The sequence below is a fragment of the Notolabrus celidotus genome, chromosome 1 (assembly GCF_009762535.1).
Source record: "Notolabrus celidotus isolate fNotCel1 chromosome 1, fNotCel1.pri, whole genome shotgun sequence".
Lineage (NCBI taxonomy): Eukaryota > Metazoa > Chordata > Actinopteri > Labriformes > Labridae > Notolabrus > Notolabrus celidotus.
Window position 1 is genome coordinate 40,789,219 of NC_048272.1, and position 19,238 is coordinate 40,808,456.

Below are 19,238 nucleotides of genomic sequence, written 5' to 3' on the forward strand. Positions count from 1 at the left end.
GCAAATGAAATACATTACATTATGAAGCATCCATGACATGAATAGTGACAGATTAATGAGAAACAGTATTTCAAATAAAGTGGGAATAAAAATGTAGAGGATAAAATCACCTAGCATGATACCAGACCACAGAGCAGCATGGGGTAGAAAGTAGCTCTCTAGTGAAGGCACAAATGTTGGGCAGAAGTACACATTGGCTTCACCATTTTGCTCCAGAACTTCATTCCGTATGACTTGCTCAAAGTGCCTTTGGAATGATGTTGCACCCACATCATTCTGGAATAAAAACATAGCAGTTTATGTTTGTTGTGGTGTGGAATACCAAAAAGACAATAATTGTTTTTTCTTAAATTAACTTATAACCATCTAAATTATATATTTCACTCACATTTCATTGAAGGAATTTCAATATTATTGTCTATTACCATGCACATTCACACTGAGTCAAGTAACATAAAACATAGAACAACCAATGCCAACATTCAAAAATCTAAAACAGACTGTGGAAGCTTCCAGCTTTTTTATTTTTTATTTATTACCTATTTAAAAAAAAAATGTATCAGCACAGAACTTGATAACACTAAGCCAAAATAGTGACACCTGCCTTTGTTCCAAAAAGCAACAGCTCCCTGTCATAAATATTGTTGCTTCTCTCATGATATCTTTTGAGTAACAGAGCAAAATGCTAAGCACCATTCGTAAAATTGATGACCTACCACACATTTTTCCTCCTCTATTTCTTTCTCATCAATTGCAGGGGGTTCAGCTCTGGTCAGAAGAATTTGCAGGTTGTGAAAATGTTTTTCAACATTCTGCCCGCTGAATGAGCTTGAGAACACCACAGTAGTGCTGCGGACTATGTCATCAAGCTCATGGAGCGTGGTGGCTTGTGTCATCAGCCCGAAGACGTGCATAGCCAGGTGGTAGTGTTTTTAAGCACTGTGGAAAAAAAGTAAACACATACTCCAAGTTAAATACATTTGAACACCTTATCATGTCAAACACAAATACACACAAACAAAACACTTACTGCTTCCGGCAAAGGTCCTTGGCATTTTTCATGATGTGGCTGAGGCATCGGTGTAGAATTGGTATGTGGTAGGCCTCTTTCTGTCCTTGTCCAGTGACAATGTCAAAGTACACTGACAGAAGTTCTCGAAGACTCATTCCACAAAAGTTCTGTGAAATGGACTCCTGGAGGACCACAGATCCATCACAAATGTACATCACACACCTTTTCTTGATGTGTCTTCCATGGCATCTGATGCAGTCCGTCATGAATGACCCAAGGAAAAATGACACAGATGCTGTTGTATGGTCACATGTGACAAATGTGGCCACAGGTACTGGCGACCCACCTTTCAAAGGATGTCTGACCACTATTTCATAAATATAAAATGGCAAACTTTCCCCCTTTTCCTTTTTAATGATGCTGCCTGTTGCATCAATATAAACAATGTCCTCCTTAGCCCTTTTATTAAAAAGCTGAATGGTCTCCAGAGACCACAGCATCACTCCCTTTGGATGCTGGAGCACCTTTTGGATTACCCCCCCCCCTCCTCGTGAAGCTCATCTTCAATGATCTTCTGGAGGCTAATCATTTCATCCTTGTGTCTTCTTTGTCTGTTCCTTGCACTCCAAGAAATTGTCTTCATGACACCCGTTGTTGGAACTTCAGGAATGGCAGCAGGCAGGTGTGAGTGCATCTGCACGCACAGTGAGGCGAAGACTTTTGGAGGAAGGCCTGGTGTCAAGGAGGGCAGCAAAGAAGCCACTTCTCTCCAGTAAAAACATCAGGGACAGACTGATATTCTGCAGAAGGTACAGGGACTGGACTGCTGAGGACTGAGGTAAAGTCATTTTCTCTGATGAATCCCCTTTCCCATTGTTTGGGGCATCTGGAGGAAGGCTTGTTCGGAGAAGACGAGGTGAGCGCTACCATCAGTCCTGTCTCTTGCCAACAGTGAAGCATCCTGAGACCGTTCATGTGTGGGGTTGCTTTTCGGTCAAGGGAGTGGGCTCTCTCACAATCTTGCCTAAAAACACAGCCATGAATAAAGAATGGTACCAGAACGTCCTCCCAGAGCAACTTCTCCCAACCATCCAAGGGCAGTTTGGTGATGAAGAATGCCTTTTCCAGCATGATGGAGCACCTTGCCATAAAGCAAAAGTCATAACAAAATGGCTCGGGGAACAAAACATTAAGATTTTGGGCCCTTGGCCAGGAAACTCCCCAGATCTTAACCCCATTGAGAACTTGTGGTCAATCCTCAAGAGGCGGGTGGACAATCAAAAACCCACAAATTCTGACAAACTCCAAGCATTGATTATGCAAGAATGGACTGCCATCAGTCAGGATTTGGTCCAGAAGTTGATTGACAGCATGCCAGGGAGAATTGCAGAGGTCTTGAAAAAGAAGGGTCAACACTGCAAATATTGACTTATTGCATGAATTCTGTGTAATTCTCAATAAAAGCTTTTGATACTTATGAAATGCTTCTAATTGTATTTCATTATACCATAGAAACATCTGACAAAAACACCTAAAAACCCTGAAGCAGCAGACTTTGTGAAAATATAATATTTGTGTCATTCTCAAAACTTTTGGCCATGACTGTACAGTACCCCAAACAGGTGAAGAGTGGGGTGTCTTTTGATGACGAAATTGGTTTGACCCTGTGGCGTTTAAATGCAAAACTGCAATAGGGATGAACTGTGCGAATGCCTTTGGAAATGACATTTGTCCACTGAGGTGTGTTGAAATGATGTCCATGTTGTCTCTTACGAAGATACGCCCAGTCCTCTGCAGAAATGAAAAAAAAGCATGGCTGCTGTGGCAATTCCTTGATAAAAAATAGAGCATCTGAATCTTCTGTATTACTTGAAGAGTGTGTGTGATTGTCTGAATTGCCTGATTGACTGGATGTACTGTTATCCTCTGGAGGAGGAGAAGGAGAACTGAAGGTGCCATGATTATCTGAAGTGGGGGGAGGACTCAAAGTGTTGCCCTCCTCTAGAGGAGAAGGAAAACTGAAAGGGCTTTTGCCAACTGACAGAGGGGCAGATCCCAAAGTGCTGCTGACCACTTTAGGAGGAGGAACAGGAGGAGGAAGAGCAGGAGTGAATGTGATGCTGTCCACTTGAGGAGGAGGAGGAGGAGGAGGAGAAGGAGGAGGAGGAGGAGTGTTGCTGCTGTAAAATGAAGAATGAGAAGTTGATGTGCTGCCTTCCAGAATAGGGGGAGGACCCAAAGTGCTGCTGTCAGGCGGAGGAGAAGGACTCAAGGTGCTGCCTCCATCAGGTGGACTCTTTCCTGTTAGACCCTTGTTCAGCAAATTGCAAGACCAGAGATGAATGATATCTGAAGTAAAGCACACTCTTGAAACGTCCAGAGACATAACCACACATTGGAATCATGCTTCACTGACTTCAGGCTGAATTTACAGATGCCAATACTAACAATAACTATATAATTATAACAAAGATAATTATGAAATAATAAGAAATAATAATATTAACAATTACAATTCTAATTCAATAAACTGCAAAGACAGGTGGTTGAAAAAAGTAAAGAAATGTCAACACAGTAATAGATAGAAATCAAATGAAAAAATGTAAAATGTGTATAATACAGAACCTTACCTTTTGATGTTTGAGGTACACCTGTTTCAGTCTCACCCTATTCAAGTGTACAGAAGGGATTGCTAAATGGAGGCATAAATCTCCCCAGAAGCCTTGAGCTGAACAGGTTTTTTCATCAGCAACTGACACACCAGCTGATGCCCTTAGACTGCCAATGCCTGATAGTATTTCAGCCGCTGTTTCTGTTACTTTCCTGGACTTTAGGACACAAAACAAAAGGGATTTATTAAGAAAACAAAATTATTAGAAAGCATATTGTTTATGAGAAGAACAAGATACTTTTCTGATAATGGAATTGCTTAACACGTACCCGTCCAAATGCAGAGAAAACGTAGTGTCTGTATGTCACAAAAAAACACAGGGAAGAAGGAAAATACATAAAATAATCATTGAAACATTTGATTTAGATTTAGACTCTAACCAACATTTATATGTGAAAAAATCCACTTAACATAATCAATGGTCATAGGATACACATAGTTGCTCATGAGTGAATAATGCATCCCCTGAAATGCAATTTTTGTATTTTTACATTTGATATTTTTGGGGTACAGGAGATTTTTAAGGGGGGGATAAGAGATCAACAGTATAAATAAATACCTGTGATAAATGCTGTGCTTCGGCGAGGTGCCGATTCAAATTTGTTTATTTAACAGTGTTATGGTTTAGACCATAGGGATGAAAGTATATGGATATTAGTCAAACTATGTCTCAACTATATTTAATAAGTTGTTGCAGTACTTTGGGTTGAGCCCTTTTGTTCCACAGACTGTCTAATATTATACAAATTGTGTACACCTAAAAGCTTATAAATCATAATAACAAACTGAAGAACAGGCCATAAAAACATGGTTGTGATTTGATATCAAAAAAATGTACATTTGGATATATAAATTCTGCATTCAAAAACATTTAAAAAACTGTGCTGTAAATTGCGTAGAATTAGTGCGAAATGGTCATGTTAGCAAAGACTACAGAGACTGGTGGATTGCCACAGAACCCAATCGTCATTTTGTGTTAAGAAGTCAAAGCACCTTTGACAATGTCCATGCATGTTGGTTCGTCATTAAAAAGTGGGATCATTTTTCAACGTCGTGTAGCGTGTTGGCCTACCGACAATAAAACATGACATTTTTCTATACTATTGGTGGCTCTATCTGTTACATTTCAAAATTAGATCATTACATTGTAAACAACGACAAGAAAAAAAATGACGGACAATGACGTGGGGGACCTGGCACTGTTTAACTAATTTAAAAGCTAAGTTACAATTTCAATTTCAGAGTTTCTTTATCAAAAAAGAATTGTAAAAGCAATACGTACCCGCTCTTTCCAGGCATTATCGTGTAACAAACATGTATCACACAAACAGGTTAACAAATGATCCGTTAAGACTCGGAACTCAATTCGTGTGACGTCTTCCACCAGGACAACTTGTCTCAAGGTATTGCGGGGGAATGTTTGTGTTGTTGTGGAAAAACCCCAAATTGTCCTTCCAATTCAAGTTAAAAATAATTTCGGGTAAACTACAAAACTTCTAGAATTACCTTTGATAGAATATCTTATACAAGCAATTCATTTATTAAAGGGGCTATGAGGACTTTCCGTCGGTCGTTGTTTGCAGTGACACCTTTGGACTGAATCGGTAGTGTTTTCTGGGATAAAGACTCAATTTCCCATGAGCACCCTCGCCCACTGTCGCAAAGACGTGCCTCTTACCAAGACGTGCCTCTTACCAAGGCGTGCATTGGTTTTGGGAGCAACAGATGGAGAACGGATCGTCTTTTTAACTCTACTTTTCTTCGTGCAAGACAACTTCCTGCAGGATTCAAAGCGACGAGGTAAAGTATTAATCTGTATATACGTAGAGTTACTGTCTGAAAAGTGACAACAAGTAAACTTTGTAAACTCCGTAGTTTAGTTTATAAAGTGTGAGCAGACTATCTGTGTAGCTCCTCACAGCCCGGTGCCCTGAGACGAGTCTGAATAATGTAAATATACATGTTTTAATTCTTTAGTCCTCTTAGAGCAGTAAATCATTCACACACCGGTATAAACATTATATCCCGTCCACAGTCATCTTACTCTGACCCTGCTCAGCCCTGGTTTAGCTGCTGTCTGTAACGATGCTTCCCAGATAGCAAACTGACTCCGCAACGGATCCGCACCGGAGGCATCCGGACCGGAGTCCACTTGCACAGCGGAATGGATCCGGTGCGGATGAGGATCACGGATCCGGTCCGGCTCTGGCCCAGACCCGACACTTATCCGCACATTAAGAACCTCCTCCAGCCCGGATCTTTTCCGGATCCGATCTGGATCCGATTTAGATCCGTTATTATGAACCTATTGCAGGTTTAAAATGGCTCATCCAGAGGCATAAACAATACTATACAGGAATTGAATCCAATAGATGTTGACCATTAAAATGTTATGACCATTATCACTGAAAATGTGATCAAATAAGAGAAAGTTCTTAGTTAAATGTTTGTTATGTCAATAAAGTTTGCAGTAAATACCAAAAAGTTCCGATTTATTATACATTTTAAAGATTTAACATTAGATTACAGTGTAGACAGCATTTTAAAACATTAATCTATAAACTCATATTTAATCATTTTAACTTTTATACAAACAAACAAAAAATAAAATTATCAAACAACTTTTTTTTATCAACATTACAACAAATCTAATTGTATGCGGTGGGGTTACTGACAGAGGCTTAACATCAAATTCCATTATGAACAGCATTTTAAAACATTAATCTTTAAACTTGTATCTAGTCATTTTAACTTTTCAAACAAACAAACAAAACACACATCTATTTTCTAAATAAAGTCATCATCATGACTTGCTGCCAGATAATTTACTCAACAAATGTTATCTCAAGACACTACAAAAAGAGTAGTTGTAGGTCTAGACCAGGGGTATTCAACAAAAAATGTAATAATAATAATAATGAAATATGGATTATAAAAAATAAACTTTTCAAAACAAACATTTTTTTTATCAACATTAAAATAAATCTGGGGTGGAGATGCTGACAGTGGGGCGCCTTCTAGAAGCCCCCCTGTCAGCGGCAAGGTTAAACCACCTTATGGTGTGTTTGTAGGTCTCCTCATCCGTGGCTAGACGGCCCACATGATTCTTCCGCACAGACTCTGTAATCACACAAGCAGAGTTTTATATAAATTACCAAAACAGGAAAACATTTGGTGCACCATTTTTTTTACGTTTTCAGTGACTTATTTTTCAACAATAAAATTCATTTTAATAACCCTAGCCTCTTGCTTAAGACATTTTCATCCAATTAGGAACATCAACTAATGTTTTTCCTCATTCAGATATTGATCCTATAGGATGCCAAAAATAAAGCAGAAAATCAAACAATTCAGAAATCAATGACTGAAGTGGGAATTAAGTAGGCCTAGATCATGCACTGGTGGCATCAGGCACATACAGTTGCAAGAAAAAGTATGTGAACCCTTTGGAATTACCTGGATTACTCCATAAATTGGTCATAAAATGTGCTTTGATCTTTATCTAAGTCCTAACCATAGACAAACACAGTCTGCTTAAACTAATACCACAAAAAAATATATATATTTTATGTTTTTATTGACCACACCATGTAAACATTCACAGTGCAGGGTGGAAAAAGGATGTGAACTCTTTGGTTTAATAACTGGTTGACCCTCCTTTGGCAGCAAAAACCTCGACCAAACATTTCCTGTAGTTACAGATTAGACATGCACAATGGTCAGGAGGAATTTTGGACCATTACTCTTTACAGAACTTTACAGTTCAGGAATATTCTTGGGATGTCTGGTGTAAATATTGAGGTCATGCCACAGCATCTCAATCTGGTTGAGGTCAGGACTCTGACAGAGCCACTCCAGAAGGTGTATTTTTTGCTGTTGAATCCATTCTGATGTTGGATTACTTATGTGCTTTGGGTCATTGTATTGTTGCATCATCCATCTTCTGTTGAGCATCAGTTGATGGATCGATGGCCTTCAGTTCTCCTGCAAAAAGTCTTGATAAACTGAGAATTATTTTTTCCGTCGATGATAGCAATCCGTCCAGGCCCTGAGGCAGCAGAGCAGCCCCAAACCATGATGCCCACTCTACCATACCTCATAGTTGGGATGGGGTTTTGATGTTGATGTGCTGTGCCTTTATTTCTCCACATATGGTGTTGGGTGTTCCTCTCAAACAACTCTACTTTGGTTTCATCTGTCCACAGAATACTTTGCCAGTAGTGCTGTAGAACATCCAGGTGCTCTTTAGCAAACTTCAAATGTGCAGCAGTCATGTTTTTGGACAGCAGTGGCTTCCTCCGTGGTGTCCTCCCATGAACTCCATTCTTGTTCAGTGTTTTATATATCACAGATTAATCAACAGAGATGTCAACATTTATCAGAGATTTTTGGAAGTCTTAAGCTGACACTTTAGTATTCTTCTTCACCTCATTGAGCATTCTGCGCTGTGCTCTTACAGTCATCTTTACAGGACGGCCAACCCTAGGGAGAGTAGTAACAGTGCTGAACTGTCTCCGTTGATAGATCATTTGTCTTACTGTAGATTATGAACATCAAGGCTTTTAGAGATACGTTTTAACCCTTTCCAGCTTCAAGCAAGTCAACAATTCTTAATCGTAGGTCTTCTGAGAGCTTCTTTGTGTGAGGCATGGTTCACATTAGGCAATGCTTCTTGAGAATAGCAAACTCAAAACTTTTTTTATAGCACATCTTCTTATTGATTGGACACCAGGTAGGCAGACTTCAGACTCAAATGAGCCTTAGCCGCAGGGTTCACTTAGTTAACCACCCTGCACTGTGAAAGTTTACATGGTGTGGTCAATAAAAACATGAAAACATATACTTTCTGTGTGGTATTAGTTTAAGCAGACTCTATTTGTCTGTTGTAAGGACTTAGATGAAGATCAGAACACACTTTATGACCAATTTAAGCAGAAATCAGGTAACTCCAAAGGGTCCACATACTTTTTCTTGCAACTAGGTGTGAGCAATTCAGCCATGGCTGTAAAGCACTGTTCACACAGGTAATGTGTCTAGACTTAACTGAACTGTTTACAATTACTTACGCAGGAGCAATGTCTTTGCTGACATCTGGCTGAAGGATTTCTTGTTGTTAACCCCCTTCCAATTAATTCTCCTCCCAACATCGTCATTGAACATGTGGGCAAGGATGTTCCATATTACACGTTTGGTGTCATGCCCTCCGATTGTTGCCAAGGAGCGAATCTAAAATGAAACACAAAAATTAAATCAAGTTTATTTAACTGTTTTAAACCTCTGTAATTTCAGATTTTAAAGAAAATGATCCCTAAATAAAACAAAATGAAACAGAACAAGAAAACTTGTCAAAGACAAGACACTAACATAAGTACTGCTATGAAATAAAAAAAATGTTTTTTTCAATATCAGGTCATTCAAAGCTGAGCAAAAATGTAATTGTAATCTGGAATGTAATTGCACAGTGCCTTGCCAAAGTATTCATACCCCTTGAAATGTTCCACATTTTGTCACGTTACAAGCACAAATTTAAATGTATTTTATTGGGATTTTAGGTGATAGACCAACACAAAGTAGGGCAGAATTGTGAAGTGGAAGGAAAATGATACATGTTGTTAAAGATTTTTACAAATAAAAATACGAAAAGTGTGGCATTCATATGTATTCACCCCCCTGAGTCAGTGCTTTGTTGAACCAGCTTTTGCTGCAAGTCTTTTGGGGTAGGTCTGTACCAGCTTTGAAACATCTAGAGCCAGCACTGTTTCCCCATATTTCTTTATAAAACAGCTCCCGTTCAGTCAGATTGGATGGAGAGAGTCTGTGAATAGCAATTTTGAAGTCTTGCCACAGATTCTCAATAAGATACAGGTCTGGACTTTTACTGGGTCATTGTAACGCATGAATATGCTTTGATCTAAACCATTCCATTGTAGCTCTGGCTATGTGTTTAGGTTTGTTGTCCTGCTGGAAGGTGAACCTCTGCCCCAGTCTCAAGTCTTTTGCAGCCTCTAACAGGTTTTCTTCCAGGATGGTCCTGTATTTAGCTCCATACATCTTCCCATCAGCTTCGACAGCTTCCCTGTCCCTGCTGAAGAGAACCCTCCCCACAGCATGATGCTGCCACCACCATGTTTCACGGTTGGAATTTTGTGTTCAGGATGATGTGGAGTGTTAGGTTTAGGTGTTTTACATGTAGGACAAAAAGATGAATTTTGGTCTCATCTGACCAGAGCACCTTCTTCCATGTTTGCTGTGTTCCTACATGGCTTGTGGCAAACTTTAAACTTTAAACTTTTCATTGCTTCCTTTCAAGGACACTCTTCCATAAAAGCCAGATTTGTGGAGTGCACATCTAATATTTGTCCTGTGGACAGATCATCCCACCTGAGCTGTGGATCTCTGCAGCTCCTCCAGAGTTACCATTGGCCTCTTGGCTGCTTCTCTGATCAATGCTCTCCTTGCCTGTCCTGTCAGTGTAGGAGTAAGGCCATGTCTTGGTAGGTTTGCAGTTGTGCCATATGCTTATCATTTTCAGATGATGGATTGAAGAGTGCTTTGTGAGATGTTCAATGCTTGGGATATATTTTTAGAACATAACCCTGCTTTACACTTCTCCACAGCTTTACCCCTGACCTGTCTGGTGTGTTCCTCAGTCTTCATGATGCTGTTTGTTCACTAATGTTCTCTACCAAACCTCTGAGGCCTCCACAGAACAGCAGTGTTCATACTGAGAGTGAAGTACACACAGTTAGACTCTATTTACTGATGAGGTGAATTCTAAAGGCAGTTGGTTGCACTGGATTTTATTTGGGGTTATCAGAATAAAGGGGGGTGAATACTTGTGCACGCCACACTTTTCAGATTTTTATTTGTAAAAAATCTTTAACTCCATGTATCATTTTCCTTCCACTTTACAATTATGCCCTACTTTGTGTTGGTCTGTCACATAAAATCTCAATAAAACACATTTAAGTTTGTGCTTGTAACGTGACAAAATGTGGAGAATTTCAAGAGGTATGAATACTTTTGTAAGGCACTGTAAAACTGAAGTTAACCCAAAAACTCACCATACTCTGCTTCTGGTGAGAGTTGGCAGGGTCTTTGAGCCAGTCCTCAAAAGCCTCCACCTCCTCCATTGATGTCAGGGGAAACTTAATTGGGTCAGGGGAAACTTCACTGTCTTGGCCAGTTGGAGTTAACTTGCTTGTTAAATAATTGACCTTCACAATGAGCTGTTCTTGCTGTTGTTTAAGGTACTCAAGCAAACTCAATATTTGGACTTCAGCCGCTGTTTGAAAAAAACAAAAACATTAGGAAATATTATATGTGTCATTTCATTAAAAGATTCAAGGCTTCCCCCTGACCACCTCAGAGTCAACTGATTTGTTTTGTAGAAAAACTTGTGTATGTTTAATGCAAGTCAGTCATGTAAAATTTTACACAATGAATAATTCCAAATATACAGGCCCTAAAAGTATTAAGCATTGTGTCAAAACATGCTTTTTAATTTGCATTATCATTTTCACCTCTTTGCATACAACTCGAGTTTGGACTTAGATGGTTATAATATCATAAAATTGCTACAAATTTCACAAACAAAATATATTTGAATCTTCAGATACTGTTTGAGGTATTGCTCACCTGAGTAGGCAACACCATCAGCTTCAGTCCGTCCCCCTCGCCAGGTAGGTCTGTAGACCTGGCTATGTGCCTCCCCTTGTCTTCCACGTTCTATCCCATGAGTGGTGGGTGGTTGAATAGGTGGAGGAGGGGCAGCTGTGCTGCCACTCTGCACAGCACAAGGTGGTGAAGGGATGACAGGTGCAGATGAGGGTCTAGCTGTCTTTGATGGATGACCTTCATCCTCACTGTCATCGCTTGTATCACCGAAGTAATGACTGTGTAAGGGGGTGGGACGTAAACATAAAGCAATTAGCATGTTACCTTTTAGCTGACTCTTTTATTAATAACAGATATGTACATTGGCCAAAGACCTCAGGTTTTTTACCAATTTGAAAAATATAAAGAAAAACAGAAGTGCGGGGTGTCGTTGGCTATAGTCAGAGCAATCGCAGGTTCAACTACCGGCCTTGAACATTTGCTGTACTGCAGTTCAAAAAATTTGAATATTGTGAAAAAGTTCTCTATTTTTTGTCACTTATTTCAGAAAGTGAAACTCATATATTATATAGATTCATTACTTATAGAGTGACATATTTCAAGCATTTATTTCTTGTAATTTTTGATGATTATGGCTTACAGATAATGAAAACCCAAAATTCAGTGTCTCAGAAAATTAGAATATTGTGGAAAAAGTTCAATATGGGAAACCCATGGTGTCACACCCGAATCAGCTAATGAACTCAAAACACCTGCAAAGGTTTCCTGAGACTCCAAATGGTCTCTCAGTCTGGTTCAGTGGTGACACTATCATGGAGAAGACTGCTGACTTGACAGATGTGCAGAAGACAGTCATTGACTCTCTCCACAAGGAGGGTAAGCCACAAAAAGTCATTGCTAAAGAAGCTGGTTGTTCACAGAGAGCTGTATTCAAGCATAATTATAGAAAGTCGATTAGAAGGAAAAAGTGTGGTATAAAAAGGTGCATAAGCAACAGGGATAACTGCAGCCTGGAGAGGATCGTCAAACAAAATCCATTCAAGAATGTGGGAGAGCTTCAAAAGGAGTGGACTGAGGCTGGAGTCAGAGCATCAAGAGCCACCACGCACAGACAAATCCAGGTCCTGGGCTACAAATGTTGCATTCCTCATATCAAGCCACTCCTGAACCAGAGACAACGTCAGAGGCGTCTTACCTGGACTAAGGAGAAAAAGGACTGGACCGTTACTCAGTGGTCCAAAATCCTCTTGTCAGATGAAAATTAGCATTTCATTTTGAAATCAAGGTCCCAGAGTCTGGAGGAAGAGGGAAGAGGCACAGAATCCATGTTGCTTGAAGTCCAGTGGGAAGTTTCCACAGTCAGTGATGGTTTGGGGTGCCTTGTCATCTGCTGGTGTTGGTCCTTTGTGTTTTCTGAGGTCCACAGTCAACACAGCCATCTATCAGGACATTTTAGAGCACTTCATGCTTCCATCTGCTGACAAGCTTTATGGAGATGCTGATTTCATTTTCCAGCAGGACTTGGCACCTGCCCTCATTGCCAAAAGTACCAAAAGCTGTTTCAGTGACCATGGTATTACTGTGTTTGATTGGCCAGCAAAGTCAGCTGACCTGAACCCCATAGAGGATCTATGGAGTATTGTCAAGAGGAAGATGAGAGACACCAGACCCAACAATGCAGATGACCTGAAGGCCGCTATCAAAGCAACCTGGGCTTCCATTACACCTAATCAGTGTCACAGGCTGATCGCCTCCATGCCACGCCGCATTGATGCAGTAATTCATGCAAAAGGAAGCCCAACCAAGTACTGAGTCCGTAGAAATGGAAATAATTTTCAGAAGCCTGACATTTCTGTTTAAAATATCCTTTTTTGTTGATCTTATGTATTATTCTACTTTTCTGATACACTGAATTTTGGTTTTCATTATCTATAAGCCATAATCATCAAAAATATTTCACTTTGTGTGTAATGAATCGAAATAATGTATGAGTTTCACTTTCTGAAATGAATGACAAAAAATATTGAACTTTTTCCTGATATTGTAATTTTTTGAGCCGCACCTGTATGTCTTCTGCCACACTCTGCTCCCCGCATTTCCTGTCTCTCCTCAGCTGTCTTATTAAATAAAGGCAAAAATGACCCCAAAATATGACTTAAAAAAGGAAAAGCACAAGTGTATACTTACATCGCCTTTCGTTTTCTTTTGCTGAGCTGTATTTCCTCTTCCTCTTCAGAATGAAGCTCTGATGTGTTGCACACCAAAGACTTTTGCATAAAGTGTCGAGCCTCTAAGTACTGATCTGAAAATATAACAGAATTAGGTTGATTGACAGAATTGTCAAAAAGCAAATACATTTTGATGTGTGCTTAAGATATTCACTTAGAACCTTTTCTTTTAAAAATTAGCATACCACATGACTTTATAATTCGGACATCAAACTTCCCCCAGTCAGATCCGGGCTCCTCTGCATTTTTTGCAGCTCTATCCACTCTTCCGCCGTTTTTTGTAGCTGGGCCAGTATGTCACGCTGTCGCTGCACCAGTTCTGTGGCACAACTGCCACTGTCTTGTTCACCAAGAATTCAACTAAGTGAAACATTCTTGATTGAGAAAGAAAAACACAAGCATGTGTGTCAGTTACAATATAACTCTTTAGCAAGAAGTTCTGAAACAATTATTCATTATTATCCAATTATTAAACCCTTAGGTCAAATTGGTCAAATTTAAGACAGACACAGAAAATAATAGCATCCATGTTTGGTGTACACATTGGCAACAATGAATTTTACATAAAATACTTACAGATATTATTCATCCAGTTGTACAAAGATTGCTGTGCATGTCATGATGCAGTCAATGTCAGTCTATGTTGCTGTCTCTGACTACTATTTTAAAAGCTATTCAGTCAAAACTAGTGTGCAAATTCTTCAAGATATATTATATTATAATATTATACATTTTATACTACTATCAACACCACAAACATCACATAGAAACAACAATATGGCTACAAGTTAAGAATGACAGATCCTTAGTCTTTTAATTCCTCATAACAAAAACAAGAAGCAGACAAGCCTTCATGGCCAAAATCAGATTTTCTAAAAGAAAATCTGATGAAACATCAAGGATCAACAGCTGTGGAGTTACTTTCTTAAAATAAGTGCATTTACATCTATATACATTCCGTGTTTTTCACCAAAATCCATGACACATCCCTAAACTGTATGAAATAGTGGTATGGCCACAAAACTATCCCTGTGAGGCAAAACAACACACTTATGAACAAGCTCTGTAACTTTAACACAATGGAGAGTGTCTGATGTTTGTGAAATTTTGTAAATATTCAGAAAGTCAGAGTTGAATGGGTAGGTGAAGAACAAAGAGTTCTGTATGAATTCTTTGTACACTACATACACTCCATCACTGCACTCTAAAATATTATGTATGCAACAAATGCTATCTCTAATGACAAAAACATTATCTCTGGTAGAAACTTTGACAGTCCACTTCTCACAGACCATCTCACCATACTGTGCTTTCACTGACAGTCCATCAACAATTGGCCCAACAAAGTGCTGTTTTTTAAATAAAGTAGCATTTAAAGGAGCATCACTAAATCTCTTTTCTGACAGCCTACGAATAATTTGTGCAAGAGGGAAGTCTGGTTTTCTGACTAGCTTCTTCAGTTTGTGCAGGTGAGTTTCATAAGGAAAAGCAGAAAATGAGTCCAGGCAACCATGCAGCTGTACTTCATCTGCCAGATGAACCAAACCATGTATATTATAAACAATTGGATCTTTGCCATATATTTCACCAAAGTGAGTGACAAAAGATCTTAGTGAGGTGCGAGCATACTGTGTGTGACAGGATAGTCTTGGACTTATTAAAATAGCAATGCCAGAGAAGAGAAGCATGAAATTGCTGTACATATTACTATCTAGGAAGGTACCTAGCATTACAGGTCCTGTGTACAAGAGAAACTGCCTGAACTCAGTGGCCTTCCATCGATCTACATCCCTCAGTGATCGTGGTTTTCGGGCAAATTCGACAGGAACGTAGGAACGCATTTCTGACAGTTTTGCAGACATTCTGTCAACAATGTTTGCAGGTAGTCTGACATTAAGAGGACCCCTGAGCCAAATATGTAGCAATCGTCTAACAACACCCAAACAAACCAAATGCATATAATCCAGAGGGAATTGTGAAACCATACCAACACTGCTGCCATGAAATGGATGCTGTCCTTCTTGATGATGACCCTCATCAACCATATTTTCAAATGAATGATCTGTCCTTAAAGCATAGTCTGTGCAGGGGTATGTCATTCGCCTATTAATGTGTTTTCCTGGCTGTGCACATTTATCACAGCCATGGTAGCCATTGTGATTTTTTGTGTTTTTAACAAAAGACCTGGCTGGTGTGTCACAAATGACTGTGTCGAGCTTCAACTTCAAATTCTTACCCTCAAAATCAAAACCCTTCTCAAGATGTTGTAACTCAGTAAGAAAATCTTCAAGAAAGTCCCTTGCTGAGCTCGGTTTCTGTAATCCACAGAACAAACCTATCACCACTGGTTCTCTCATGGGAACGCTAACAAGTAGACCTAGGATCGGCCACAGTTGCAGTCTTGAACTCTTGAACAGGGGAAGCCCATCTATGTTTACCTGCAACTTCAAAGTGAAACTGTCAGGCAGTGTGTGTATGAACTTAGACAGTGTATTTCTAAGAGATGACAGAATACCAAAGTAGTGGTACTGTCCTCCAGCCTTCTCCAGAACTGAATATTTGTTCTGGTCTTGAGGAGGGTCCTTGCATCTTTTGGCAAATCAGGATGGTAAATTCTAAGTATGCCCAAAAGTGCTGTCAAAGCCACCAAAGAAATGCCAAAGTGTATGGCCCAGTTGGAAATGCTGTCAGAGAGCGAAAACCTTTCCTCGACTTCATTGCCAGAATCTTCCGAATCAGATATTTCCATCTGCCTGTCAGAGTCACCAACCACAAAACCCTCAGTAAAGTCTACACCACCTACTGCCTCATGTGTGTCCATATGACCTTCATCCTCACTAGAGACTACATCAGCTGTATTGTCTGAACAAGTTACATTGTCTGTGCAATTTGGCACTTCAAGAAACTCTCCTCGGACATCTACAAAGTCAGTCTCAGATGTAATTTGAGAATGAGCTAAATCTGTGTAGTCATCTCTGATTTGTTCTAGTCGTTTTTCAACGTCCACACGAGTCCTCCGTCTTAAGGTGGAGCTGGAGACAGACACAGTCTTTCTGTTCATATTATCTAAAAGAAAAACATATTTTAATCAGTAAGGTCTGAGAAGTAAACCATGATTTGTGTTGTTTTGTCAAAATGATATAATACTGTATGTATAAGAAATCTGCCAATCTAACATTTTCACTAATAACAATATTTTGTCATGGCTATAATTATTGAGGCTTGTTATTTTGAGTTAATAATGAAGAAGTAGAGGACAGGGTGAATTTGGAAGTGCAGTGACACTTTTCTCTTGTTAGGCTTGTGTTTGGTTCCAGGAGCTTCAAAATTATACTGTTTTGCTTCACAGTGACATAAGTGCTCATCTAAACAACTTCCCCTCCCCTAAAACTATACAGCACACTGTTGAAGTCAAGTTTGTAACTAGCACATTAACCACAAAAGGGAAATTCAGGTTACCTCAGTAATTAAATTTTAATAAAAGCATTTGTAACATCTTAAAGGACCTGACTTACAACTGAGCCTTCATCCTATTCAAGCTGGGGCATTTCTTACTCAATTTTAAAGTGATTATTTTTTAGGTGAAGTTGTATCAGGCAATGGTTGATAGATAATTACCTGTAGTAATTCACACACTGCACAAACCAATGCTGCTGGAGAGGGACAGAAAAACACACACACACACACATATAAAAACAAAAACATGTTAGCTACTTTAAACAGGTACCCATCTAAAAAACATAAATATCCAGTGGAGAGTACACTATATCCCGCCCTCATGTACTCATGAGCCTGTGTGATTTCTGTGGCACCGCAGTGTCATGCCCTTATATGGGCATTTAAAGCAATTTAATTAATGCTATATAATAACTAATAACTTAATCAATAGTAATTTAATTTATACCTATGGCAATTGGGAGAATCCACACAAGTTTCAAACTTACGAGGACATGGCATTGATCAATCTCTCTTGACTGCTGCTGGCATTATAATGTATAATATACTGTATTATATAATTATCTTGCTATATTATATTTTGTTAAATTACATTACTATTCGAAGTACAACCCATGGTCATATTACATACAAATATTCTTTCTATTTATTGCTTAATTTTTCATTACCAACCATAATCACACCATGTCAACCTGTCACTACTGAAACATTTTTAATACTGCCTGTAATTACTGCTATTAATTTAAATTCCATTTGTAACATTGTATATATCTAAATTGTATTCTAGCTTTATTTATCTATTTTATTTTACTTATTTTTTATTTTATTTTTTTTTGTTTTTTTTAATGGTTTTGTTTTGTTTTTTTTATTTTGTACTTGTTTTTTTTTATCTTATTTTGTACTTATTTTTTGTTTTTTTTTGTTTTTTTTTATCTTATTTTGTACTTATTGTACTTATTTTGTACTTATTGAAACTTCTTTCTTGATTGTACTTATGTCTGGGTTGCTGTAACAACTGAATTTCCCCCCCGGGGATCAATAAAGTAATATCTTATCTTATCTTATCTTATCTCAAAACAGGTGAGAAATGTTTCGGGGTTTCAGAACCGTTCATGAATCTGATGTAGACCTCTCTTAGGAACCTTCTTAAAAGTAGATTTAAGAAAAGTCTTGAGAAAATATTTGTAAATGAGGCCTATTGATTGTCATTTATTATTTTTTATTTGCAACACATCAGTTCAATATAGCATCCATCTACTACTACTGTCTTAGTGAATGTCACATACACATTGGTCCTGAACAACAAGGGTTAACAGATTTGAGCGACTCTTGTTGGACTTCTTGGCACATTGAACAGGGTCTCAATTTGACTAAACCAGGGGTTCCCAAACTTTTCAGCTCGCAACCCCAAAAATATAGGTGCCAAAGACTTGCAACCCCCACTGTCCCTCAAAGTGATTTAATGTGGCTTCATTTAGCTGGTCTCTAGAAAATGATCCTACCTATATGAGCATGTGTCTGTGTTTCCTGTGCTGTTATGAATTAACCTGCTGCTACTGATGCTTTTGATAATGAACTGTTCACTAACCCTCAACTTAGGAGTCATCTGGCAAAAAGAAAGGCAAAAAACTCATTACATTTTCTATTTTCAAGGTTTTATTTCAAGTTTAGCTACTGTTTATGTTGATATTTTTTACTATAATGTAAAATTATTTCTACATAACTTTTGCCATTGAACTTTTCTTTGTTGCATTTTTTCAGTATTCCTTTGTTCACCACAAGTTAACAAATTATATGTAAGAAATACAAAACCAACAATGAAAAAATGAATAAATGCAAAAAAATACAAAAACAAATATTAATAATTAACAGTAAAAACAAAAAGGAAGATAAACATACGAAAACAAGGTAAATAAACACAAATACATAATATAATAATACAAATAATAATAAATATATCAATTAATTAATAATAATAATAATAATAATAATAATAATAGTAATAATAATAATGATAATAATAATAATAATGATAATAGTAATAGTTATAATAATAATAATAATAATAATGATAATAATAATAATAATAATAATAATAATAATTATTATTATTATTATTATCATTATTATAATAATAATTATAATAAATATTTTTAGATAACTTAAAAAAGAAAAACCACAACAACAGTCTGGAATACATCTCATGACCCCCCATTTGTGTCTCGCGACCCCCCTCGGGATCCCGACCCACACT

The 19,238-nt window shown here is 38.2% G+C and overlaps 1 protein-coding gene across 2 annotated transcripts; it reads right to left on the reverse strand.

The window, feature by feature from the left end:
• Nucleotides 1-6,588: 6,588 nt before the first annotated feature.
• On the reverse strand, nt 6,589-15,055 carry LOC117821885. 2 transcript variants are annotated; one of them, XM_034696434.1, is made up of 7 exons: nt 14,105-15,055; nt 13,714-13,902; nt 13,488-13,602; nt 11,322-11,578; nt 10,748-10,968; nt 8,750-8,909; nt 6,589-6,803 (listed from the first exon to the last, which is right to left on the reverse strand). In XM_034696434.1, exons 3-7 carry the CDS (start codon nt 13,574-13,576, stop codon nt 6,658-6,660), a joined length of 873 nt encoding a protein of 290 aa, XP_034552325.1. In that variant the 5' UTR covers nt 13,577-13,602; nt 13,714-13,902; nt 14,105-15,055; the 3' UTR covers nt 6,589-6,657. The 2 variants fall into 2 exon arrangements, with proteins under 2 accessions (XP_034552325.1, XP_034552332.1); XM_034696441.1 differs by having other exon boundaries at nt 13,714-15,055.
• Between the last annotated feature and the right edge of the window lie 4,183 nt (nt 15,056-19,238).